The sequence below is a fragment of the Sciurus vulgaris genome, assembly GCF_902686455.1.
Source record: "Sciurus vulgaris genome assembly, chromosome: 8".
Taxonomy (NCBI): domain Eukaryota; kingdom Metazoa; phylum Chordata; class Mammalia; order Rodentia; family Sciuridae; genus Sciurus; species Sciurus vulgaris.
Window position 1 is genome coordinate 65,017,327 of NC_136468.1, and position 27,418 is coordinate 65,044,744.

General features: G+C 38.1%; 1 protein-coding gene and 1 pseudogene across 2 annotated transcripts in view; one reads left to right on the forward strand and one right to left on the reverse strand.

Annotated features, from left to right (window-relative positions):
* Nucleotides 1-27,418, forward strand: part of GSAP (gamma-secretase activating protein) — a 107,772-nt gene that overhangs the window by 33,607 nt on the left and 46,747 nt on the right. Inside the window, exons 7-14 of the mRNA XM_079150253.1 lie at nucleotides 4,812-4,881; nucleotides 5,998-6,047; nucleotides 8,775-8,879; nucleotides 9,131-9,190; nucleotides 10,088-10,131; nucleotides 11,253-11,338; nucleotides 25,741-25,818; nucleotides 27,120-27,197. Of these exons, the coding sequence (XP_079006379.1) occupies nucleotides 4,812-4,881; nucleotides 5,998-6,047; nucleotides 8,775-8,879; nucleotides 9,131-9,190; nucleotides 10,088-10,131; nucleotides 11,253-11,338; nucleotides 25,741-25,818; nucleotides 27,120-27,197 (571 nt within the window). The remainder of the gene's footprint in view (nucleotides 1-4,811; nucleotides 4,882-5,997; nucleotides 6,048-8,774; nucleotides 8,880-9,130; nucleotides 9,191-10,087; nucleotides 10,132-11,252; nucleotides 11,339-25,740; nucleotides 25,819-27,119; nucleotides 27,198-27,418) is intronic.
* On the reverse strand, nucleotides 14,175-20,220 carry LOC306667554 (large ribosomal subunit protein uL16m-like; annotated as a pseudogene). Its single transcript has one exon. The product of its transcript is annotated as a large ribosomal subunit protein uL16m-like (transcript).

Consider the following 27,418-nt stretch of genomic DNA (forward strand, 5'->3'; position numbering starts at 1 on the left):
CAGCTGTGCATATAATGGACATGCTAGGGCTTAATTTCCCTGTGTATAATTTGATACTCTGCTACAGGTCAAAACATTCCTTTTGGTCTACCTGGGGTCCACTGGTGTCACACACCCCACCCCCACTCCCAGCCAGCAGCCAGCAGGTGTTAGGGGAGGGGTTGGCTCCCCTCTGCCCTGGGTCCTCTGAGGTCAGCAGTCCTTCCTGTTGCTCCTAGATGGGGCCTGTCCTGGAGCTCCCAGGCTGTATTTCTCCTCCCCTGGAAAGGCTGTCATCAGTGCAGGGCTGCAGGGTACACTTCTCTTTTCTGGCTTGGTTTCATCCTCACCCAGTGCAAATAATGGAGACATTATTGAAGGTTTGGGCAACTAAAGGGAATTAAAATGTAGGAGAGTTTTATAAGCTTTGCAACATTGTGAATAGATTAAAAGCCACTGGAAATTGTGTATGTTAAAGTGGTTAAAATTACAAATTTTATGTGAATTCAAAAAATTAAAAGCATATGATACATGACAGAATCTATAGGCCAAAAGGAAAAAAATCTCCACCCAAACCAAGTACAACCTGCACACTTTCTGTGACCCCATGTCAGTTCCTAATCCTGCTCCCTGTTTCTCATGCCTAAGCCTCTAAAGAGAGAAAACTCCTCCAAACCTCCATCAGTGGCTCATCTTCACCTTTTCCCTCTCTTCCTGCTCCCCAAATACAGTGATGCCATTCCACAGTCTACTGGGTTCTAACTCTAACTGGGACCGCTCTCCTTTTTCTCATCAAAACATCTGTGGTGTGATTTCCAGTAGTACATTTCCCTGTCTGCCTGTGCAATCTTGGTTACCTTCTCAGAGGAACCTCAGCTAGAGTGTTGGGTGGTGCTTGCACCCCAGTCTGGTACCCTTTGAGAGTCTCAACCAACACAAGATTCATCTTCCAGATAGTTCCAGTGAGTAAATACACAGCCTTCTACACAACTATACAACCTGCCTCCCAAAGACAAGTAACAGTTCTCAGTCTAGCTCTATGCTTGTGAAGACAGATGTCTCCCTAAATATGTGAACACCTGTACAACTTCCTATTAGGATGCAAAAAAATCACTTTGAACACTTTTGTAGAGTTGTATTTGAAGTTTTTTTTTTTTTTAAACTTTCAAACTTTGCTCTAAGGCTGCCTCATAATAGGAACAAAAGCAACCATTACCTGAATGGGGTTTTTAAAATTACTTTCTTACCGGTCACCATGCAAAGACCAGGCAGAGAGTTAGAGGTTGACAATTATAACTCTTCAGCACTCATGCTCCTAAATTGGCAAATCCCTGCCACCTTGGTAGACCTAGGAGGTCAAACAGCCTTCTGTAGGAATATTTTCTTATTTTGAAGCACTGGGTATTTGCTCACTATTATGCATGTGGTGCCAATTATTTCTGCTGTTCTTCAACCCCAGAACACAGCATGTCCTATTTGTGCACAATTTCACAATTATGAGTAATTAGCTCTATATTATTTTTGTAGCCAAACATCACATTTATTTATTTATTTATTTATTTATTTATTTTTTATTGTAAACAAATGGGATACATGTTGTTTCTGTTTGTATATGGAGTAACAGCATACCATTTGTGTAATCATACATTTACATAGAGTAATGGTGTTTGATTCATTCTGTTATTTTTTCCCTTCCCCCCACCCCTCCCGCCCCTCTTTTCCCTCTATACAGTCCCTCCTTCCTCCATTCTTGCCTCCCTCCCACCCCCCATTACGTGTCATCATCTGCTTATCAGTGAGATCATTCATCTTTTGGATTTTTTAGATCGGCTTATCTCACTTAGCATGATATTCTCCAATTTCATCCATTTGCCTGCAAATGCCATAATTTTATTATTCTTTATGGCTGAGTAATATTCCATTGTATATATATACCACAGTTTCTTTAAACATTCATCAATTGAAGGACATCTAGGTTGGTTCCATAGTCTGGCTATTGTGAATTGAGCCGCTATGAACATTGATGTGGCTGTATCTCTGTAGTATGCTGATTTTAAGTCCTTTGGGTATAGGCCGAGGAGTGGGATAGCTGGGTCAAATGGTAGGTCCATTCCAAGTTTTCTAAGGAATCTCCACACTGCTTTCCAGAGTGGCTGCACTAATTTGCAGCCCCACCAACAATGTATGAGTGTTCCTTTTCCCCCACATCCTCGCCAACACCTATTGTTGCTTGTATTCTTGATAATCTCCATTCTAATTGGGGTGAGATGAAATCTTAGGGTAGTTTTGATTTGCATTTCTCTTATTACTAAAGATGGTGAACATTTTTTCATCTGTTTGTTGATTGCTTGTAGATCTTCTTCGGTGAAGTGTCTATTCATTTCCTTAGCCCATTTGTTGATTGGATTATTTGTATTCTTGGTGTAGAGTTTTTTGAGTTCTTTATAGATTCTGGAAATTAGTGCTCTATCTGAAGTATGATTGGCAAAGATATCCTCCCACTCTGTAGGCTCTCTCTTCGCAGTGCTGATAGTTTCCTTTGCTGAGAGAAAGCTTTTTAGTTTGAATCTATCCCAGTTATTGATTCTTGCTTTTATTTCTTGGGCTATGGGAGTCCTGTTAAGGAAGTCTGATCCTAAGCCAGCAAGGTGAAGATTTGGACCTACTTTTTCTTCTATAAGATGCAGGGTCTCTGGTCTGATTCCGAGGTCCTTGATCCATTGTGAGTTGAGTTTTGTGCAGGGTGAGAGATAGGAGTTTAGTTTCATTCTGTTGCATATGGATTTCCAGTTTTCCCACCACCATTTGTTGAAGAGGCTATCTTTTCTCCATTGCATATTTTTGGCCCCTTTGTCTAGTATGAGAAAATTGTATTTATTTGGGTTTGTGTCCATGTCCTCTATTCTGTACCATTGATCTGTCTATTTTGGTGCCAATACCATGCTGTTTTTGTTACTATTGCTTTGTAGTATAGTTGAAGTTCTGGTATTGCGATACCCCCTGATTCATTCTTCCTGCTAAGGATTGCTTTAGCTATTCTGGGTTTCTTATTCTTCCAGATGAATTTCATGATTGCTTGCTCTATTTCTGTAAGGTACATCATTGGGATTTTAATTGAAATTGCATTGAATCTGTATAGCACTTTTGGTAGTATGGTCATTTTGACAATATTAATTCTGCCTGTCCAAGAACATGGGAGATCTTTCCATCTTCTAAGGTCTTCCTTAAATCCTTTCTTAAATGTTTTGTAGTTTTCATCATAGAGATCTTTTACCTCTTTGGTTAGATGGATGCCCAAGTATTTTATTTTTTTGAGGCTATTGCAAATGGAGTTGTTTTCCTCATTTCCCTTTCAGCTGTTTTGTCGCTTGCATATAAAAATGCTTTAGATTTATGTGTGTTGATTTTATAGCCTGCTATTTTGCTGAATTCATTGATGAGGTCTAGAAGTTTTCTGGAGGAGGTTTCTGGATCCTCTAAATTTAGAATCATGTCATCCGCAAATAGTGACAGCTTAAGTTCCTCTTTTCCTATTCGTATCCCTTTAATTTCTTTAGTCTGCCTAATTGCTCTGGCTAGAGTTTCGAGGACAATCAAACACCACATTTCTATTTATTTTTCAATTTAAGGTTATTGCCCTGAGGAATGGTATATACTTAATGTTTTGGTTTTCTTTTCTGAATGTCCTTTTTGTGTGTGCATATGAATTGGACCCAGTGCCCTGGGTATACTAGGCAAGCATGTCACCACTGAGCTATGTCCCCGATCCTTTGCTTTTTAGTTCTACAAGGGAATTTGACTATAAGCACTTAAATAAATTGACCAGTTCCTATTTCTAACATTATGAAAAGTTAGGACATTAGGTAAGTGCATTTTTATCAAAAAATTTCTTAAGTTTTAGTGAGATTGATGACTATAAAATAGAAACATGAAAGGTTATGTCCTTTCATAAAGGTTTCAAGCCTTGGGGGCAGGAGAAAGAACAAAATTTACTAGTGGATCTTACCTAGTAAGCTGTCTTTCATGCTATAAAATGAAATGGCTGATTTATAGTCACCATTTTGATGATGAAAGAATTAAGTCACTGGAGTCATCTGATGACCAGTTTCCCTCATTATCACAGCTGATGGGGTCAGGTCTTATGATGTCAGCTGCCTGCTTTTGTCCTATGAGGGCCCTATGAAGACCACAAAGAAAGAATAGGGTGAAATAAGCCTTTTCTTCCCAGTGGAGATCATTTGTCTTTGAGGCTTGTAAATTGTCAACCACATGCCACATCATGACTCACTGAACTTTCTTGGAAAATCCCCAGTTACGTTGTGCTTTGTTTCTGCGGTGCGGGAATTTGGAAGTTGCAGTGGGGAGTATATTTACTTGACTCACAAATTATATACTAGGTTTAGTTGTACAACAAATAGACTGATCACTCTATTTTTATATGTGCAAAATAGAATGTACTATATAAATGTTTGCATTGCTTCTTCCAATTGGCTTCAGAATCAGATTCCAAATAGGAAGTATAATCCCTAGAAGTAGCTCAAACTATTGCTTTATTGTTTAAATGAATGGTGATAGAGTTATGCTCAGGCCAACTTCCTCCTGGGAAAACTGACGTCTTGAAAATATCCCTTCTTTCTGCTTACTTTGACTTGTGGGGTGTGTGTGTGTGTGTGTGTGTGTGTGTGTGTGTGTGTGTGTGTTTTCCCCCAAACTATTGTGTGACTTCCAGTCCCCTGTATGGTATGTAGTAGTGCAATGACTTAATGCAACTTCTGAAATATTTGTGCAACCAAGATAGATACTTATGATTTTGATTAATTTGCTTTTTACAGTTCCTCTACCCACATGTTGAAAGTCATTCTCTACCACAGGACCACCTGTTACTGATATCAGAAGAGAAATGTAAGTGTATCTTTAAGTGCTATGTGGGGGCATGTAAATGGCACATAATGAAGTGTGGACATGAGTGAATCTTCTAGATGTCTTTGCCATTGCTAAGGGTCCACTGATCTTTGTTCTATTTGAGACCTAGAATTCCTGTGGAAGAGCTTATCCTTTGCCACCCACCAGTTTCCCTGTCTTGGGAATGATGGGCTCCTTTATACGTAGATCTCCAATTTCATCATGTGGTGCAGTGTGTGTAGAACAGTTGGGTAGGCTTCTTAGTCCATCCTTCTTAAGGATGTCTATCCCAGTGGATAACCTTAATATAAGGAGAAAGAAGTTTGGATGGAGAGAAGGGAAGGTTTTGGTTGCTAGAATTCCATGGCAGATCTGAGGACACATGGCCAAATTTAAGTAAAAACAAATAAGATTATGTCAGAAGAGCAACGTCCTTTATGTGATGTTTTCAAATTTGGGAAGTGGGGAAGGACAAAACCCTCTGGTGGAACTTGTCTAGTGAGCCATCTTTCATTTATGACTGGAAGAATAGGCTTGAGATCTTCGGTGTGTCTTTAGTCCCTGTATTCTCACTCAATTTCCTGTCTCATGTTTTTGTAACTAGAACTGGCAGAAGGTGTGACTGAATCAAATTGTTATTGATAATAAGGGGTCATTTGGAAATTGACAAAGTATTGGGGTTTTGTTCTTGTGAAATTGACCCCAATAAAACTGCCTCTCCCAAATATCTTGTATGATGGGTTTTCTCTCTATATTCATACAAACACAAGTATGATATTTGGAAATTGAAGATAAACCCTGCTAAGGAGCCCTTCTTCACCCTATGAAGACTGATGGCATATGGGAGCAAACACTTGATGAGGGAAGAGGGACAGAAAGACCACATGCCTCACACTTTGGTGCTATTAAAGAGTGAAATAAAAGTGGGTCTTCAAATAGACTATAATATGAAAGGAGGAGAAAGGCAGGTTTTTGTTTGAGTCTATTGTGAGATTACAGTCTGATAATATTGTTTCACAGCAGTTGTTTAATCAGTTACTTTTGTAAAAATTTGTTCACAACAGAAAAATATACTGATGTTTTTGTTGAAGTTTCAATTATCTTTTTTTTTTAAAGATATTGAGCAATTTCATATCCAAGTCACCCAAGAAGATGGAAATAGAGTGGTAAAGATTTGAAATTCCTTTTTCTTCCGTTTTCTTCTACAAAGAACTATGTAGACTGTTAAAAATTAATGCTGTCAACATGTGGCATTTTCTTTATTTGAAGTTTTAAAAAATTTAAACTTGCTATTATAACATGTAAAACAAAGACATATGAGGAAGTTAATTATCCCCTTTAACTCTACATCACCCATGTCCATGTGTCTCTTGGAGTAACTAATATTTTCTGTGGGGTCTTTGCATAGCTTTTGCTTTGCTCATGCAAACTTGTACAAGGTTAGACACACATTTACGGGGAATCGATTGTTCTTACCAAACTAAAATCACAATATGAACCTTTACCTGCTTCTTTTGTGTTTATTTTTTTACTTAATATGTCAGGAGTAAATAGGTTACTAAATAGAAAAATAATTGTTTTTTATAATTTTATGAATATTACACACATAACAAATGAAATCATAACATTTATGCTGCAGTTTTCCTTTTTTGTTTCCTTTCCACATCTCCCTTTCTTCTTCACCTCTAACTTATGTTCACAACCTGCTGTGTATCCTTTCATACTTACAAAATCTCCTAGCCCCACCCTGGCAAACCCAGGGTTGATTGTGATTCACTCCTTACCTCATTCAACTTCGTGGCGTTACCTGTAAGTCAGCTAGAATAGCTCCAATTCATTCTCTTTAGAAGCATGAACACAAAATAAAAAAACATAAATTTTCAGTCATTCTACCATGGATGGATAATCACTTGATTGCCAGTTTTCATTTTTGTTTTTGCTTTAAAAATCATCAGAAACCAGGTGTGGTGGAATGTGCCTATAATCCCAGTGACTTGGGAGGTTGAGGAAGGAGGATCACAAATTTGTGGACAGCCTCTGGAGAGAGTTAAAAAAAAATGGGGTCAGGAATAGGAAATGAATGTGAGGACTGGGTGCAGGAAGGGTGACGGGAGGGGCACTTATCAGTTGCCCAGAAAGGCTTTTACTGGCCAAGATGGCACAGCCTTAGCATTTCTTCACCCACATGTGCTCTTCCAGGGGCAACCTTGTCATTATTAAAGGTTTCCATGATTGCTGCTTACAGCAGAATGCAATTTCACATATTAACCACAGCCTCCTGCCTGATTGAGGTTATGGTATCATAACTAACTCCATTTTCACAAAGAAGATGGCAACTAAGACTCACGGAGATGAGGTAACTGCAGAGGGACAGGGTGGAGATTTGAACCCAGGTAGGCCAATCTCATGCCCATGTTTTTGTTAGTATATCCCTTCAGCTGAAAGGGTTCCAAAATCTTCCCCAACCGAACGCATTTCAGAAAAATGGAAACAGGATGCATACAGAAGTTTAGAGAAGAACCTTTGTCAGGTGTCACTTTCCTGTGGACTAAATGTAATGGACCCTGGCAAGCAAGAAATTGAGATCTACTAATATTTATGTCTAGTATTTCCCTCAGGTTCCAAATTAACATGAGCAAAGAGATTCCATTTAGGATTAGAGGTTAGGCATGAATATGGACCATTCTGATGTTCCCCCCTTTTCTTCATTTCTTAACCTGTCTTCATTCTTTATTCATCTCTCAATGTAGAGTATTTTTGCTTGGTAAGCATTTTGAGAAAAGTGAATTAAACCTAGAGTCTCCTGCTCACTAAACATGCACCCTACAACTGAAATGACACCCCCAGTCCCTGGAAAGTGAATTCTTAACTCCTTTTGAGTTATTTTGAAGTCAGCTGAGGTGTCAAAAGGGTACTGGCAGGGTGCCAAATGTTGGGAGTTCTGGGTCTTGCTGAACTAACTGTACAGCTTAATTTTACCTCTCTGGGTCTCAGGTTTCTCACCTGTGTAAATCAGAGGGTTGAATTAGATGATTTCTGGAATCTTCAGATTTTAAATTTCCATAATTCTGACTTTGTTACTTAGTAAACAAATATTTTACACCAGTTTGCCTTTGCACACCTTATTTTCCATCTTTTGAACAAGCATTCCTTGAATACTATTACATGCTAGAAACACTCAAGACATGGAAAAATGAAAGTGCTTACAAGAATGCAGGCTCGCTGGGGGAAGCTTATAGAATTAGTTAAAGTGTAACTGTAATAGATGCATGCCAAAGCACCAGAGCAATACTGAGGTGAGGAGCTTTGCCTTTATCTTGGGGGGGGGGGGTCAGGGAAGGCTTTGTGCTGGAGGCAGTGCAAAAGTCAGGTCTTTAGGATGAGTAATTGAGTATTGCTGAGAAATGGGCAATGCCATCATACTGGTTGTGGAAGACATAGCAGCATGCCCAAAGTCAGTGGATGGTTTATGGCCAGACTGGGGTCATTGCAGAACTCCCTGTGTTCAGGCCTGAATGTTTCTTTGGCATCACAACCTCTTCTTTGATGTTGAAACCTTCTAGTCTGCAGAGGTCTGACCAAGGGGCTTATGTCTGCAGCAGGATATTGTGAATATTCTAACAAAGCTACCAATGTTTTGGTAGGTGTAGTCTTGCCTCCCCAAACCCTGGCCTGTCTATTAAACTAGGAACAAGAATAAAATAGTATATTTTAGAGTATTTGTGAGGGAACTATGCCTTAACTTTTCTGGAAAGCCTGTGTGTTTTGGGATGCAGGAGGTGCTAACAATAAAGTAGAAATATTTACATATATCACAGAGATGGAATATGCAAAATAATAATTCCAGGTATGTCCTTGTAAATAATATTTATAAAATCTTTTTGCTTCTTTAGGTAATTAAAAATTCTGGCCATCTCCCAAGAGACAGAATAGCTGAGGATTTTGTTTGGGTTCAGTGGGATATGTCAGAGCAGAGATTATACTACATTGACCTGAAGGTAAAAACTGGCATATGGGCACTCATTTTTACAGAAACAATTTTATCTTGACATTATTATCACTGCAGTTTATTAATCACTACATTTTCATTGGTGGGAGCCGTCAGTAGAAGTTTATAAAAATAATGAAAAGGTTTTGGTTACTACTTCTGGATTGCTTTCTTTTCTCTCTCCTTCTTTCCCTCTTTTCCTATGTGTGTTTTTTTTTTTTTTTTCTTTGTGGGGGGATGTCATAATGTTTTCTCTTTTAGAAATCAAGGAGTATCTTAAAGTGCCTCCAGTTTTATGCTGACCAGAGCTTTGCTTTAATGGTAAGTCCAGAATGATCAGCTGTAGGAAATTTTGTAACACGCCTGCTTTTAAGAGTTGTTACTGTCCACAACGTTTTAGCATTTTTGATGTTGGGTTAGTCACCTGCATGAGGAAGTAAAATAGTCTTGCCATCTCAAGGCTTCAGCTCTATAACAAATATATGTTTAATATGGTTGAGAAGACCACAGGTGGGAAGTTCTCACTAAGTACCTCACATAATAGGAACAAGCATAAGAGAGGGACTCAGGAGAAGGTAACAGGTGTGATCTACCGTAGATGACTCTAAGTGGTTGCAAGTGATTTGACCTCTAAAAGAATTCGCTTGAATTGGGAGATGAGGAGGAAAACCAATAAGAAAGTACAATAAGACGGTTTAATTAGCAAATATCCAACATTGCCCCCAGGAAAGGTACTGAAAGTGTTAGCCTTATAAGGTGTCCCCAATGTCTTTATCTGTGATGGATGGTACTTCCTCCTCCTCCTTGACTGTCTAGTACTGATTGGCTTCATGCCATCCCAGGAATTTCATTTACCCCTTCTGCCTTTTATTTAAAAAAATTTTTTTTTTTTTTTTTTAATTGAGGCTTAGCCACACTCCTCATAAAGACCCCAGGCCTGCTTGCCTTACATGGTCATTCAAGTCTTGTAAAAGCCTGTCAATTTCAACTGGCCTATTTGGATCTAAGGCAAAGTTTGCCAAGCCTTAGTTCTTCAAGAAATCAGTATATATCAAGCTTGTGGTTTTATGTAAACTACAGAATATTCCCAGTGACTTCCTGTGCCATGCATTTGGGTGTAAGCTCTGGAGATAAGGGTGGTTAAGTGGCTCCTCATCACAGGTGAGCACAGGCTGTCCTCACTTCGTGTCATTCTCTCGCTCTCTCTCTCTCACACAGTTTGAAGCACCTTTGGACATATCATTAAGCAACTCAGGATTTAAGTAAGTTATTCATAAATTGTTATTTTTGTAGATATTTTTTGGTATTCCTAATTCATGATATGCAGATAAAGGGACAGTTTGATATTCTGTGTATCTTATTTTATATTCCTGTTCTCTATAGGGACTATAAATGACAGTGTCGAGTATAAGCATGGGATTTTACATGTAAAGTCAATTTGTGGATTTTCTTAGCCATTTATTGCTGTGGCACATCCCAATTTATGTTGATGTATGGAAGTACCCTTTTCCTCATGATTAAATAAAAAACTTTGTGGACTAGAGAGCTGCATTTACCTTTTTTTTTATTTTTGCGGTGCTGGGGATTAGAACTCAGGGCCTTGTGCTTGTGAGGCAAGCACTCTACCGACTGAGCTATCTCCCCAGCCCGAGAGCTGCATTTAGAATCAAACATCAAAACCCATGTTGCCTTAGAGAGCATCTAAAAGGTCAATCTACTCCCTGTAGCTTGGCCGAGTCTATTGCTTTACTTTTCTGTTTTCCTTTTTATAAAAAAGGCAAGCTTTCATTTTTATTCTGGAGTACTTTACATGTAGTAAACACCTGAGCTGCTTTGGAGAAAACAAACATAAGGCCATCAGAGCAACGTAAAAATAAAAAGTCTTCCAAAATTAGAATAATGATAATCCTGGCCTGCGATATATTTCACTAGCTTTATCTAATCATATAAATATTTAGTTGTGCTTATTCAGAAACATGCTTCAGAGAATATCTCTAAATTTAAAAAAAATTTAAAAATTTAAGTTTTAAGGACTATTTCTCTTGCTCAGCCTACACTATTTATGTACCCTATATTTTTTAAATAAAATACTGTTGTCCAGCATTTTTAAAAATTGCTTTTTAGTTGTAGATGGACATAATACCTTTATTTTAATTATTTTTATGTGGTGCTGAGGATCAAACCCAGTGCCTCAAATGTGCTAGGCAAGCACTCTATCACTGAGCTACAACCCAGTCCTTGTCCAGCATTTTTTTAAATCAAAAAAAGTAATTTACTTAAATATCTCAGGGACATGTCTCTAATTCACATTACAGTGGTCACTCACATCACTTATGCAGGAATGTACTTTTTAATGCATTCAACTTTTCCTTTATCTTCTCAGGCTTGTCAACTTTGGATATGATTATCGTCAAGACCAAGAAAAATTGTGCAAATACCTGACTCTATGTGTTTTTACCAACCATACAGGTAGAACCACAATTGTATTTATCAAATTATTCCAGTATACTCAAGTTCTATCTAAAATTTAGTTATCATTTAGCAATGTGGATCCTGAAAATGAAATATAAAAGAATCACTTCATTATATCCTTATTATATATGTACCAAATTGCCTTCTCCACTGTAATTTTATTTATTTTTTGCTTTTAGTGCTAGAGTTTGAACTCAGGTCCTTATGCAAGCTAAGCACATGCACTACCAGTGAGTGGCACCCCTAAACCCTCCACTATAATTTTATACATGTGCTCTCTGTATGAAAAAAGCCACGGTTAACAGGATCAAAGTTCTAATAGGCATCATTTGTGTTGTTTTGACAGAGGGGATGGGTTTATATTTAATCCACATTTTCTCACTTGCTTCATCTTTTAACAAATGGTGTACAGAGATAGAGATGCCTGTTGTGTCTTGTTTGCTGATATGTTTGGGTTCTAAACCCAGTTTTTGACTTTAAAAGCCATACTGTAACTACTATTCTAACATTCAGAACTTTACATAAAGTTATTAGGATAGAACATTCTGTTTCTTCACACCTGTTTATTGTAGACAGAGAAAATGGAGAGGGAGAAAAGCATATGTAAAAATGAGAAGAGAGGAGTAGGATTGCATTCAGTGCCTCTGGTGAAAAAATGTTCATTAACCTCAATAATCATCTAAATAATCAACTGTAAAACTGAAACCTTAATAGTCATTTGTAATAGTACAATTTTAGCAGACACTATTTCATTTGACTAGCACTTGGATTAAAATCATATTCCTCTCATAAATGTATAATTATATCAATGAAAATGAAAAAAATATAGTCCTTTAAATGCAAATAATGTACTATTCAAATATTAAGCCAGCATTAACTGAACACTTACTGTGTGCGTGGTTTTGAGGATACAGTGATGAACAAAACTCAGTCTGTACTAATCTCTATTAGTACAGAGGTAACTTTTTGGCATGGATTTTGGACAGGACCTAAGTGCACACATAGTATTTAAATAGAATCATAATAAACATTATGAATGAAAATTATAGGAAGCTATGAGAGCATATTTTGGGGGTTTAACAGAAGACATTGGTATCTTTATGTTCTAGTTTAATCCATCTGTTTCTCCCTCCCTCCAAGTCATCCCATGCCATTCAGTCTTGGTTCTGAAATTGCGCTTTTCTCACCAGGTTCCTTCATATTCCACCCATTTCTCCCTGTCCACCCCAGGTTTCCCTCAGGAACCTGAGTCCCTTCATAAATCAGTCCTGGGCAGTTCAAGGAAGGACACGATAGTTCAGGTGAAGTTGCTGTGTGAACTGAGACCAGTGCAACTGACGTAGAGTGAGCAGGGGAGGTGGGCAGGGGCCAGGTGGTGTGGGGCCTTGTAGGTCACAGAAGGACTTTAGATTTTAATCCCAAAGGTGTTTTCTTTTTTCTTATAACAATTTACTCTCAGAATGCTTAAGCACATCTGAGTACCTTTCCTTAACTAATCCTGTCATTTGTAGTGTTCTCTTTTTCTTCCCATAGATAGGTACCAATTTCTTTTTGACTAAACCATTTAAAAGTAAATTGCAGACATCATAACACTTTACTACTAAATAATTTAGCTTGTATCTCCTTAGGTTGAGGAAGCTCTTCTATATAACCTCTGTTTCATTGTCTCTGAAAGAAATAAAAAAAATTTATTTCATAGTCAGAATTTCCATAATTGTTTCAAAAATGTCAAATATGTATATGTGTATATGAGTATTTGTTATAAGGGGATATATATATACACACATATATATAAACACACACACACACACACACACACACACACACACACACATACACATGTTTGTAACTTTTAAAGTCAGGATCTCAACAAGATTCATGTATTAGATCTGAACCAGTCTTTGTAGTCTCTTTAATGTACAATACTCCCCTTCACCCCCTGCCCTGTCCCTTTTTTATAACTTAGATATTTTTGAGGAGTCATTTTACCTCAAGGAAATGTCCCACAATCTGGATTTGTCTAATTGTTTCTGTGTACAAGCCTTTCCCCGCACCCCCGCTCTCTCTGCATTTACTGTGAAGTGGAAGTTTGAGCCCAAAGGTATGGTTAGATAGAGCTTAAGTGCTTTTGGTGAGAATGCTTTGTAGGTGGTGTCGTGAACCTCCCTTGCATCAGATCAGGAGACATAGAATGCCAGGATGTCCTGTTGTTAGTGGCGCTAACTTGGGTCATTTGGTTAAGTGGTGACCACTGTCTCTCTTGTATGTTAAAAGATACATTTTAACCTTAAATGCATTTGTGGGTGATCTTTGGCACCATGTGACTATCCTATCCCTGACAAATTTCACCTGGCGATTTTAGGGCCCATCGATGCTCCTTCCTGGCAGTGTTTCAATCAGGCAGTGGCATGATTAGATACTGTCATGAGATCCCTGTGGCTGCTGGGGGAGGAATGGACTGTAGGAGGCAAGAGAAGTGGGAGGTCAACAGTTAGGATGAGACTGTAGTGATGCCTTTTGAGATGATGGATGAGTCTGAATGATGATGGGCAGTCGTGGTGGAGGGAGCTGGATGAGTTTGAGGTGCATTTTGGTGAGGAAACTGAGAGGACTTGCTATAAATAGATGAAGAGGAATGTTTTTCAGGTTTCGGCATCAGCAAATGGGTGAACAGTGGTGTCAATTTCTGGGGTGTAGATGTTTGGGTGGGGCTTATAAAGGAAAACCATGAGTTTTCTTTTGGGCAGGTTAATTAAAAGCTCTGGAATTTAGAAGAGGATGTGTGGTGGTGAATGAATGTGAAATTTTTTAGAATATATCTAGCACTGTTCAGGGTCAGGGTCAGAAAGGAAGATGTTTAGGAATAAGATCTGTGAGCATAAATGTTTTAAAGGTTAGGGGGAGCATCCCAAGGATAAGGAAAATAAATGTCTGGAGAGAGAGGAAGAACACCAAAATAAGTGAGGTGGTATGGGAGCTGAGGGCAGAAGGGGCTCTCACAAAGGAGAGAGCGACTGGCTGACAGGAGGTAGTGAGCGGTGGAGCCCACTGGGCCTAGCAGCACAGAGGTTATGGAGGTTACTGTGGGATGTCTGTGTGGGGTGATGTAGGTAAATCTAACGGTGCTTGAGATTTGAAAATGTAGCACTGTATAGACACCAGAGAGGCAGCAGCTGAAGGTGGAAGTGGGGTTCAGAGAACATTATTTTTTAATGGTGGAGACTCTAGTATGTTCAAATCCTTACATGATATTTTAATGGAGAGGGAAGGAGGACCATCAGTCGTAAAATGAATTTGCTTAGGAGGTGCTATGAATTGGGATCCAGAGCTCACAGGGAGGGTCAGGGTAAATGTTTCCCTTGTACTTCATTTTAAATCTGTTACCTCTAACACTCATTTTAGGCTTTAATTTTATGTGAACTTTTATTCCTTTTCACTTTATTCCCATAGGAATTTCTCCTGAACCATTGCATCTGTGACCTATAAATGGGCCACCTGTGACATCTTATTTAACAAAATGTTAGCATGTCTGGCAGGAGATATTAAATCCTTTTCCCCTTCCTCAGCAATGTCTGGGAGAGTAGAAAATGAGACTTGCTCATTACAATAAGCTTTGAAACAGGAAAAAAAAATGTCTATTGCAAATGAGATGCTTCCAAATGTAAAGATGCAAAAGTCAGAGAACCAGTCGTTTGTTTTTCAACTGATAGGTTGCCAGTTCATATATTTCCCAAATTGGTTTTAAAAAGTTTTTTAACCTTTGTGGTTAATACAAACAAAATCTACTCGAGCACAGTAGGGTTAGAGATGGGAACGTATAATCGAATCAAAATATGGCTCCACATAGAATAAAACTTAGAAAACATGGCTCTTGAAGGAATACAAGACTCTGGGCCTCACACAAACTCAGTTTATTTCAGCTATTCACACTGACGATGACATAATGATATTTGGTATTTATTGGTCATATCTTGGTTATGTGGAGTGACTTTGTTCTTTCAACATTACTTTTTATGTTTTTGAAAGCATCTTTGTCCTGAATTTGTTTGCCCTAAGAAATGAATTGAATCTCATTCCTCTCATACCTTCTGAGGAATGAAAGGTTAAAATATGGATGTATTCATGAAAGTTGGTGGTGGGCTTTGAGGTCTCTTATATATTATTTAGCGAGCCCATCTAGGCTTTTCTCTTTCTTTCTTTCTTTTTTTTTTTTTTTTTTTTTTTGGTACTGAGGATTGAACCCAGAGGTACTTAACCACTGAGCAACATCCCAGCCCTTTTTAAAAAATATTTTATTTAGAGACAGGGTCTCACTGAATTGGTAAGTGCCTCGCTAAGTTGTTGAGGCTGGCTTTGAACTCATGATCCTCTTGCCTTAGCCTCCTGAGCTGCTGGGATTATAGGCATGTGCCACTGCACCTGGCTTCATCTAGGCTTTTCTGATAAATCTCTTACAATAAGAAGATTAAAGCAGTCAAAGACTTTAGGCATTAAGAAGGTAGAAAATACTCCATCCATGTCTGCTAGCTCTGAAGCTGTGCCCACCATATAAGTCAGTGCCTATAGTTCTTTCTCATGTACCTGGTGAGATGTAGTGAGTGGGGACATGTGTACATTCTTTCCACTTATAAAATTTTAAGAATTGCTCCTTATAAGCAATTAATTTCACAGAATTAGACCAGTGTTTTAGGGTTTTATAGGCCCCTGTAATAACTGTTCCAAGGAGATAATTTTCCTTGGAAAACTTTGTAATAGTTTTCATTGTATAAATGGTTTCTTAAAGGTTAGCCAGTGTTGAGATGTTATCTTCATTTTTGATGAATATTTATTAAAATCTCTGGAGCCAGGTGTGGCAGTGCATGCCTATAACCCCTGTTACTTGGGAGGCTGAGGCAGGAGGATCACAAGTTCAAGGCCAGGCTTAGGAACTCAGTGAGATTCTGTCTCAAAATAAAAAGGCTTGAAGACGTAGCTTAATGGTAGAGCACTCCTGGGTTCAATCTCAGAAAGGTCTGCATATGCTACTAAGAACACTTTGTTTTGTCAAACTGTGACTTCCTCAAACTTATAAATAGCAACAAAATTATTCTGAAATAATATTAGCAGCTAACATTTATAGCCAGATATAACTACTTTGTCAGAGCTTTATGCACATTATTTCATTTTATTTTCACATAAGAACCTTATGAAGTAGGTTTTATATTTTCTTTATTTACAGGTGAAGAAACTGAGGCTTAGAGAATTTAATTAACTCACCTTAGTAACTTACTTAGTAAGCCCAAAGCCAAGATTCACATCCAGATATGATTTTTAGAAAGTGGTTCTCAACCTTGGTTGCACATTAGAATCTATTACTAGTACACTTTAAAAAGTACTGATGTCTGGGTCTTGCCCCTAGAGATTCTGATTTAGTTGATTGGAAATGGGTCTTGACATCTGTGATCTCAAATAAGTTCAATGTAGGGTCAAGGTTAAGAACCACTGCTCTAGAACTGTGTTTGGTCCATAAGGAAGCCACTAGTCATGTGTTACCAAGTTCAGATAATTAAAAAATTTAAAAGTAATACCTTAGCGACACTAGCCACATTTTAATAGCTCAATGGCTAACTCTGGTGGATAGCTACCATATTGGGTTATGTAGGTTTAAAACATTTCTGACATCAAAAAAGTTTATTGAACAGCGCTGTAGAGCCTGTGCACAGCCCATTTCAGATGGATGTCTCTCTTTCCCTTTGGGTTTGGGAGACAGAATTAAACCACAACCTAAAAATCTGGAAATATTTGCTTATCAGATCTGATTATGGTTCTGGGTATATGTAATTAGGCACATTCATTTTACATATCACTTTAATTTTCTTCAAAATGACAGATAATTACCCTCATTCTCTAGAGGCTGGTGTGTGGAGGATTTTGTTATAATGGAAGTTATGATCTTACTTTGTTGACACTTCATGTTCATTCCTTATGATAAACTTCTAAAAGAATTCTTGAGTTTATAGACCCGAATATACTTAATCCGCTGTGAATCTATTTTATATTTATATTTTTTTATTGGTACTGGGAATGGAACCCAGGAACATTTTACCACTAAGCTTCATCTTCAGTCCTTTTTATTTCTTGAGACATGATCTCACTAAATTGCTGAGGCTGACCTTGAACTTGTCATTCTCCTGCCTCAGCCTCCTGAAAAGTTGGAATTGCAGGTGTGCACCACCATGCCCAGCTGAAAAACTATTTTCTGGAGATGTTATTACTAGTTCTCTCTTCCACTACTCCTCAAGGATGTTCTTCCTACTACTCTCTGGAAAGCACTGATTATTGTTTTAAAAAATTTGCTGATTGAAAGACATGGTACCTTGCTTTATTTTTTCTTTAAGGCTTCCTTTTTACTTTTTTATCTCTGCTTGCTAGCAGTTTTTTCTCCTTGTGATCCTAGAATATAAAAGAATGGGATAAACCAGTGGTTTTCTTTTCTTTTTTTCCATTCCTGAAGACGTTTATTTCACAATCTACAAGAACAAAGAGCTCTTAACAGCCATTCTTTATCTCTCAAGGGATTAAGGGTGACCAATAAGAAGTTATATCCTGAGGTTACTCTCAAAATTAAAAAAAAAAAACAAAAAACAAACAACAAATAACACACTTCTTCATAAGTTATTCACCTCATGCTGCTGCTCAGTTGTAACCTCAGAGGTACCCAGAGACTTAATGGGCAGGCTGAGGAGAAAAAAAATGCAGATCCCCCTCTCAGCAGCCCAGGTCTGTGCATTCCTGTGCTCTCACTCCACCCGTTCAGGCACGTAGAATTTGCCCAGTATTGCCCCTTCTGGGTCAAGTCATATGGGCTCAGTACTTTCCGAATCCCCGGCGTGTTGGCAGTGGCTATACACTCAGAGGTCCAGGGGTTTTGGTTGTTACGTTCTCTTTCCTCTTGATCTTTGCGCATCTTCTCTAGGGACTCACGACTCACAGCCTTTGCTGGGAAGGGCAACTTATGGGCAACCTGGCGTAGGAAATGCTGTACCTCTCTGCATTCACACCGCCCCCCATCTCAACTATGAGGCGGCCAGCCTTGACGGGTGTCACGTAGTGATCAATGGCACCTTTGCCTCCCCCCATGCGCTGCCCAATTCCTTTGCAGGTAATGGGCTTGAAAGGGGCTAGTACTCGCTATATGGCAAACATATTCTTGGGGTCCATAGAATGGTTGATTGTCAGGTGCATCATTTCAAAATGATCCCAACGGAGAAAACCACCTCCCAGTGCCAAAATTGCAAAATTGCCTTTTGTGAATTCAGAAGCTTCAGTGGAAGGTCCCTGTATGTCACTCAAGTTTTCAGGTTCTCTTCTTACTTTTGGTACAAGTGGTACTCTTTCAACAAATTTAAGCTTGGACTTTTCAGGAATGGAAACATCTTCATAGGTTGGCACCGGGAGCAGCGTCTTTAGGCCAGCACTGGTGGGCATAGGATCTGGTCAATTCCATCCCTAGAGTCAAAGGATTTGCCTTTCTCAGGGTCACAGCACAGGAAAACGGTGCAGTTGATACCACCGTTCATCAGTGAAGAGTTCTGCTCCCTCTAATGTTAAAGTTTGAACACTAGAGGAGCATGCCAAACCAAGCATATTAAGCAGGTTTTACTTAAAAGTAGTAATAATACAGACTTTTCCCAAGGGGGAGAAGGGGGCCATGGCTGATGTTCTAAAGTCCCCACACCAGTGGTTTTCAATAATGCTTACTGTATAACAGTAGTCAAAGTGGTACACTGTACTTTTGTAATGCCTATGGTTATTTTTGTTTAAGCTTCAGTAATAAATTACTTTTATTCTAAGTAAGTCTGTAATTTTAAAGAAAAGTTCTTATTGTGTGCTCAGTAACCATAAGATTAACAGAATCATTACCATTTTTATCTCCTGGTTTTAAAATTTTTATATTTTCAAGATGTTGCAATAAAGTATAGTCTAACAATACATTTGCAATTTTAAATGCCATTAAAATAGGCACAACTGAGAAATATTATAACAGAATGTTTATGAATGTCCTTGAATAGCCTTCCTTAAGAAAATGGACATTTTCCCCCTTCCCTGATTCTTTTATAAAGGAACTAGTGGAGAATAAAAAAGGGAATATTAAAATCCACTGAGATAGAGTAGGGATAGAATTCACACATCTAGTCAGTATTGGCTCTGGGACTAGAACCTGGGTTTTCTAACTTCTGTCAAGTTTCTTTCTGTTCAGCAATGTCCTATTTCAGTCAGTCACATCAAGCTTAACAGGAATGAAAGTACAGGTTGAGAGTATTCCTAACTGGAAAATTCAAAATGCGAAATGCAAGTCCGTTTTGAGAACAAGAAGAATTGAAAGGTGAAAGTGAGTCCTCCTCTACCCTGAAAGAAGGTGAGGACTAGGAAGAAATAGCATTTATCAGCTGTGGCAAGACTGAAGATGAATATCATAGGTCATATCTGGTCTGCACCACCTGGAGCTCCCCGGCAATACTTATTCTCCCTGACTGTGGTTGTCATACGCTTCTCTGAAGCAATGAGAAGATGCAAAACTGGTTTGGGCAAACTCAGAATTCCTGACTTCTCAAGGATCTGCTTTCTGTTTTATCTTGCCTGTGACAATCTGTCTGGTGGTCATTATAACAGCAGTTCATCACTAGTACATATGAGCACCATGAATACATTTTGTTGGAGATTTCATTCACATCATCAAAAAGTCCTGTGGTACCACTGACTTCATTCTATACTTGACCACAATCAGAATCATATCAACATCTTCATTTCTCATCTAAACTAACCAAAGAACTATTACTAGCTCTACAGAATCCATTGTCATTGAGAGTCCATGTGCTACAGTTTTTAGTAATATTTTATCTGTTAAGAAGAGCATGGAGTCTGGGTCAATTCCTATACTGGTTGGTGGACTTGTTGACTGTGTAGCCCAGTTAATAAGAATAGCTGAAGAGCTCTTACAATCTATTCCACAAGAACAACAAGTTCCTTGAAAAAATAAAATGATAGAACAGATTGGAGCAGATGCATCTCTGGAGGAAACTTCACTACTGGATCTTGCTGACCTCTCTGACTTGAAATCAATACATTACTACAAGAAGATGAAGAGCTAATTCTTGATATAGATCAAGACATGTTAGACGTGGATAAGCTGTATGAAGATGCACTCTCTCTGATATAAACAATGGTTTAAGAAGTGAATAAGACCCCATTTGCCCTTACCAACATGTGAGAACGATCACTGATCTTTTTCTTCAAATATATCCTGATTTTTCTGAACATGAGCAATATTTTTCTCCTAGTTCTGCATATTTTCATTATTAAAATCTTATAGAACAAGTAAGAATTGGTTTTCTTCCAGAAAAGACTGATCTCATCTTTGTTTTTATTAAAAAAAATAACTCTGACTTTAGCAGTGTGTTTCTTCCCTTACTTGTATTTGTTATATTAGGCTTCTTGATGATAAGAGCAAATACTAACAAAGAAGAGAACCTCCTTAACCTAACATTGGATTGAAGTACATGTGAACTATCTTACATCTTGGGACCCAATTTCATTGTTCTACAATTAATGGAAATTAAAAGGGGAATATCCCCTAGGATGGTGTTTCACTGTATTAATAGGACCATGTTAAGGCATCTGTACTTGAAAAGATATAACTCCTTTCTGGGTCTTTGAGAATGTGTTAAACAAAGGATACCCTATCAGACCACGGGAAATAAATCTGAAAGAGAAGCATCTATCACAGAGCAAAACTACAGAAAACTTTTCAGATGAATGTTACCAGGGAGAAATCTTTGAAAGAGCTGGGACCAAGAGGTTCCAATGCATGACTGAGTCCCACGAATGCTGATCCATGTTGCAGTTACTTTAAATATTGTCCCCAAAATGGAAGTGGCACAACATACCCATTAACCAAAGAGAGCAGTACTGGAATGGCTATGTGGATCTTTCTCTACAAAGACTATTCACCAATGGAAAGTCAAACGCTTATTGTACAGGCCTCGAGGTGATGGTCTGCAGGGGGAAATGGATAAACTATGTCTTTGTGGATATAACTGAGTATAAAATGAATAGTGGGTAGGCTTGGTAGAGTGCACCTGATATGACTTCACCCTAGAAGTGTTCAATATTGAGAGGCAGGAGCAGTGATAGATATAAATAAAATGTGGACTGCCATTTAGCCACAGTAACTCTATACATGCAGTAGTTGAGGCACTTCTACACCCAAACAGAGAGGGACCAAATAAATGCACAGAAAATTCACTGATTATACCAATTCAATGTTGCATGATCCTCTCACTTCTATCTGAAGTTACAGCTGTCCTTCAGCTAAGCCCATAGATACTATGCATGACCTTCCTTCCTGGAGAATGGCCTTTGCTTTCTCATGACATGAGCAACAACTGGGTAAAGACATTATGGTAAACTATAAGCAATGTGGTCTATGCAAATTGTGAAAAGATGACTCACAGAAGGCAATCCACACTGGTGGGAACTAGACTATACCAATTTATATAGAGTCCTGAATATGTTCTAGTTGAAAGGATTAAAATAACAATTAATAAATGACATCAGATCTAACCACATGACAGATGCTCCATCTAATGTTAAATGAGGTCTGCATGCATAGATGATTAGTTACCTTTAAAGATAAATGGGAACAGTTGTAGACTATATAACCAGGTCTTGTTTGGATGACCCATAATAGGAGTAAAAAATCAGTTTGGCCATTGACATTTAGGATAAGTGACTCAACAAGTTTAAAAAGAGATTGCTATATCTGGAAAAGCTACTACAGTTCCTTTTGAAAAATCAGAACAATTTATAGAGCTATTCAACATATTAGTGTGAGAAAGTTCCACAACAGACTGCTTGTTATGTGGAAAGATTGATGAGAGTTGATAAGGTCCCAAGACAGAGGGAGAAATAAAGACAAAAAGGAAAAGGAAAAGTTATGTCTAGAGCAACTGCTGTGGGTAATTACAAGCCATACTGGTAAGCAGATTGTGAGACTTCATGGCTACCATGACTGAACAAACTGAACCTTACTTTTGAAGTGTAGGTACCTCCAGAGATGTAGTTCATGTCAAAAATGGCAAATAATTGATACACTGCAAAGGGCTGCACCAAATTAACCCAAAAGAGTAGTGAGAAAATAAGAAGAACCTGTTTATCCCTGTGTGCCAATAGAAATAGTCTGCCAAGATTAGTGAAAGCAGTTAAACAAGGACATCTATACATTTAATTATATGTTTGTTTTACCCTTAGAACATTTAGTAAGAAGAATAACAAAGGGACTGGATACAATTTAGAAGATAAAACCTATGCTTTAATTAGGAACAGCCAGAGAATATATACACTCCCCATAGGGAATTTGGATTTTTAAAAATTGGGCTATAATTTTGTGTCAAAACTTGAAGCATCTGTGTACAAGATTAGAAAATATATCTAAGGAGAGATCACTGTTCTTCTATAAACTCTGTCTGGTGAGCAGTTTAGCTGAAAAAGGACAGATGTGCTCCTCAAACACAATAGATACTAAAGGGTAGTTATCCATCCAAGTGGAACTCTGTGATATGGACTTTATAACAATTTCACAACAGATTAAGTGTGAGCTTGCTAAAGTTGTTGGTGTCTTATAAGAGAATATGAGCAGTCACACTAATTCAGAGAGTTCATCAAAATAACATCAAGAGAAACCTGTAATACTTCTCCAGACCTCAAAACAAGATAGAGACTTGAAGCAGCCTGTAAAATAATTAATGGTTAATATGATTCTTAGGTGTCAAGACAGAAGATGCTATAATTCATATGAATCTAGCTAGCCTCTTATTTACCTGGATCACCTGGAAAGATTGTACTATAAAGGCACCTCAGGACTAAATAAGATATTTCAGTGTTTGCTCTGCTCGTGGGATTGCTTATGTGTTTAAGAATTTTTAAATTTTTTTTATTTTTACAGACTGCATTTTGATTTATTGTACACAAACGGGGTACATCTTTTTGTTTACGGTTCTGCATGATATAGATTCATACCATTCATGTAATCATACATGTACATAGGGTAATGATGTCTCATTCCACCATTTCTATACACCTCTCCCTCTGATTTCCCTCTATGTAATCTAAAGTTCCTCCATTCTTCTCATACCCCCCACCCCCATTATATATCATTATCTACCTATCAGAGGAAACATTCAGTCTTTGTTATTTTGGGTTTGGCTTATTTCACTTAGCATGATATTCTCCAATTCCATCCATTTATCTGCAAATGCCATAATATTACTCTTCTTTATGGCTGAATAATATTCCATTGTGTATATATACCACAGTTTCTTTTTTTTTTTTTTTCTGGTGCTGGGGATTGAACCCAGGGCCTTGTGCTTGCAAAACACTCTACTAACTAAGCTATTTCCCCAGCCCTACCACAGTCTCTTTATCCATTCATCTGTTGAAGGGCATCTAGGTTGGTTCCACAATCTAGCTATTGTGAATTGAGCTGCAATAAACATAGATGTGGCTGCATTACTGTAGTATGCTAATTTTAAGTCCTTTGGGTATAAAATGAGGAGTGGGATAACTGGTTCAAAAGATGGGTCCATTCCAAGTTTTCTGAGGAATCGCCACACTGCTTTCCAGTGGCTGCACTAATTTGCAACTCCACCAGCAATGTAAAAGTGTTAAGATGTAATACTACTCCGAGGAATGGATCATTGTATGAAGTGTTGGCTGTATGGAACAGAATTAGAAACAGTGTTAATAATGATAAGAATGTGTGTGGAAATAAGAAAATATTTAGGAGCAAGAGCTAATAAGGAAGGCATTTTCAGGAAAGAGAAGAACATTAATAAATTATTAAAAGTTATGCAACTGTTTATGGGTGGAAAGCCATTGTATGAAGTTAATTCCTAAGCAGGTTTATGAACCAACCCATTTTTGCCTCATGTAAATCTGCCAACCCTGAGATGTTAATAGAAACAACTGGTTGACAATTGATGAAGATCTTATACCTAAAAGCTCAAGTAGAAGGAGAAGTATTAACTAACTTAGTTCACTGATTGGATACCTCTGATTGAAATCCTGAATCTCTTTGAGGAGAATGGAGAGAATGACTGATCCTTTATACAAATTAGCCCTTTTCTGGAACTTCTTGAGACCAATGCCAAAGCCAATACTTGTATGGCAAAGGGAAAGAGGCCTGCCATCCTGAGACAAGCTTAAATGTGTTAAAACCGAAGGAGATAGGCTGGTAGAAGGCAGTGAAGTAGGTAGCACAAGTCTTGTCCTTATGTACTTTGAATAATGTGCAAGGGCACTTCTGAATACATCCTTGCATCCTTCACATACGATGATTTCTTCCAATTAGATTATAGTTGTTTATGTTCCTTAAAGCTGTTGATCAAAACAGTTTTGTTGTTTTAATAGTTTTAAACTAACAAAGTTTTCATTCACAAATAAAAAAATGTGAAATGCTCCAAAAGCTAAAACTTTTTGAGCACTGATGTGATGCTTAAAAAGTTTCAGATTTGAATTTTCAGATTAGGAATACTCAACCAGTGAAGTCTACCAAATATTCCAAATTTGAAGAATCCAAAATATGAATTACTTCTGGTCCCAGGAATTTCAGAAAAGTAATACTCAACCTGAGTCATTTTAAGCATAATGCCCTCATTGGTACATCATTCAATGACATTGTTCTATCCAGTTACCAACAACTGGTAGAGATAATGTACAGTTGTTTTTGTATTGAGATGGGAGGGTTGAGGGTGTTCTGTGTGTTGGGGTAAGTGCAGCAGTCTGGGCTAATGTGGAAAGACCACTCCAGGCTGGGAGCTCGCCTTGGGACAAACTTTCAGTGACCCAAATATAGGTGGGCATGGGCTCGGACACCAAATTTGCTGTTATTGCTCCATAAGATAGATCACAGTTTACCTTTTAGTATAAATAAACAAGACTGAACACCTTCTGGAAAGACTGGAACACATTTTTGATAAACTGGGTTTATCTAGCTATTAGTAATGATTGAAGGTGGCAAGATAGATAATAGGACAGGGCAATATGTACAGAGTAGGAGAATCTCACAGAGTCTGGAGATGTTTCTAGACTTTTATGACTTCATATATAGGAGTGTGTCTCTATTCATTTTCCTATTCATCAGTAGCCTCTCACAACACACTGCTTATAACTTGTTGATGATAAATAGTTGTTGATTTGAAATTCTGAGCAACTTATTAATTGACCACTTATAGAATTTGGGAATAATCTATGGGGTAAGATGGGGAGGATATCTAAAGGAATAGAAGTGGTTAAGTGGCTTAGGAAAATTACCTATCAACACAGACTCTTTTAAACTTTATTAAATATGTTCTTATTTCCAGGAAGCTTGTGTGTATGTTACAGCCCGAAGTTTGATTCTTGGGAACAAATCACATACTCAGTGTTTTACCTTCATAAAGGTACTTTATATTTATTATATTTTACTTTACATAATTAATTTTTTCCAAATAGTAGCAAATTAGATTTTTAAAGGCTTATTACTTCTCCATTTTCTTTGGTACATTCTATACCTGTATACCTACATAATAGATGTCTCTGAAGAAATTCACTAGTGATAAATATTAAGTTAGCTAAATATTACATACTATATATATTTTTTGTTCTGGCCTTTGTCTCTTTGTTGGCCCACACACCAATTCTAATAGATGTATTTGCCTAGAGTATGTATGTTTGCATTTTAATTGTTAGTAATTAGAAAGTATCTATAGCTTTAAATCAGATGGTGGCATAAGATTTTAGTTTTAACCTAAAATCATAATCTCTGACCTTTAGACCTCAGTTTATTTATTTCATTTTACACATTGTGGCACTGAGATATTGATATGGCAGTAGTCTGGGGAGCAGGAGTCAATGCCCAAACTTCTCCAGTTCTGCAGCAGGTCATAGCATGTCCTCCTATAGTTACAGTTTGAACCATAATAAGGAGTACTTCTTTTGCTTATTTAGTTCTTAAAAATTAGTATTTGTGCAGTATTATGGGTGGAGCTAAGTTTTTTTAAAAGATGGATTTTTTCCCCCAAATATTTAAGAAATTGTATGCCAAGCCATATCACAATTCATTATTCTGCAGGCGTGCCTGATATTACCTAGGTGCTAGAGATCAAGGTAGATGAGTGTGAAAACTTAATAATGGAGAAACTAAAAGTAACTTTTACAACTAGACATATATACATACTTACATAGTATAAATTTAAATTTTTGTGGAATGTTTTCATACATTTTTCTAATGGTGAATGATTAAAATCAGTGGATGAACTATTCTGAAGAGTAAGAATACTAGAGTGAAGCCCAGTCTGCTGGGTTAGTGGCAGGCCAACCCCCTTTCTAACTAAAGGTGGCATTGTTCAGAGGGTCTTGATGCCTACAAGTGTGGCAGTGAACCTCGAAGCAGGAGGGCTACTGAGCCATCTGATCTCTTAGATCCTTAAGTAGATTTCTTTGGGTCCTTCTCTCCCTGAGCAGTCCACCTCTATGGTCTAAAGTTACACAGGAGCTGAAAGAAACCACTAGATCGTGCCTGTACTCAGACGATCCTCCTTCGTGCTGGCTTTCAAAAATGAAGGCCCCAGTGAGATGGAGAGAGAAGTCAGAAGGTGCTTGCTCTATCAGTTTCAGTAATTCCTCCAGTTACTGAAATGGGGAGTGCACCGCCTTAGGTCCAGGTCCAGCTCCGTTTCTGACACTCTTCTCTGACTTCCAGGATACAGCAAGACCTTCACTGCTGCTCTTGGGAGTGCTGGCTCACGTGGGACACACGGCATTACTTTTCTCAATCTTGGTGGGTGACGAGGAGAGAGTCTTTCTCTGCTCTGACCTTCTAGTACACGCTGTGCCTCAGCGTTCACGGTCTTACTTTCTCCTCTCTGCACCCCATTTTCTCATGCCTCTTTGGGACTCGGCTTGTGATGCCAGTCACCAACCCTCTTGAAGTCTAATAGGAGAAGGTTTTCTCTGAAACACACCCCTGCTCTCGACTCCATTAGCTTTGGTGGTGGGAGT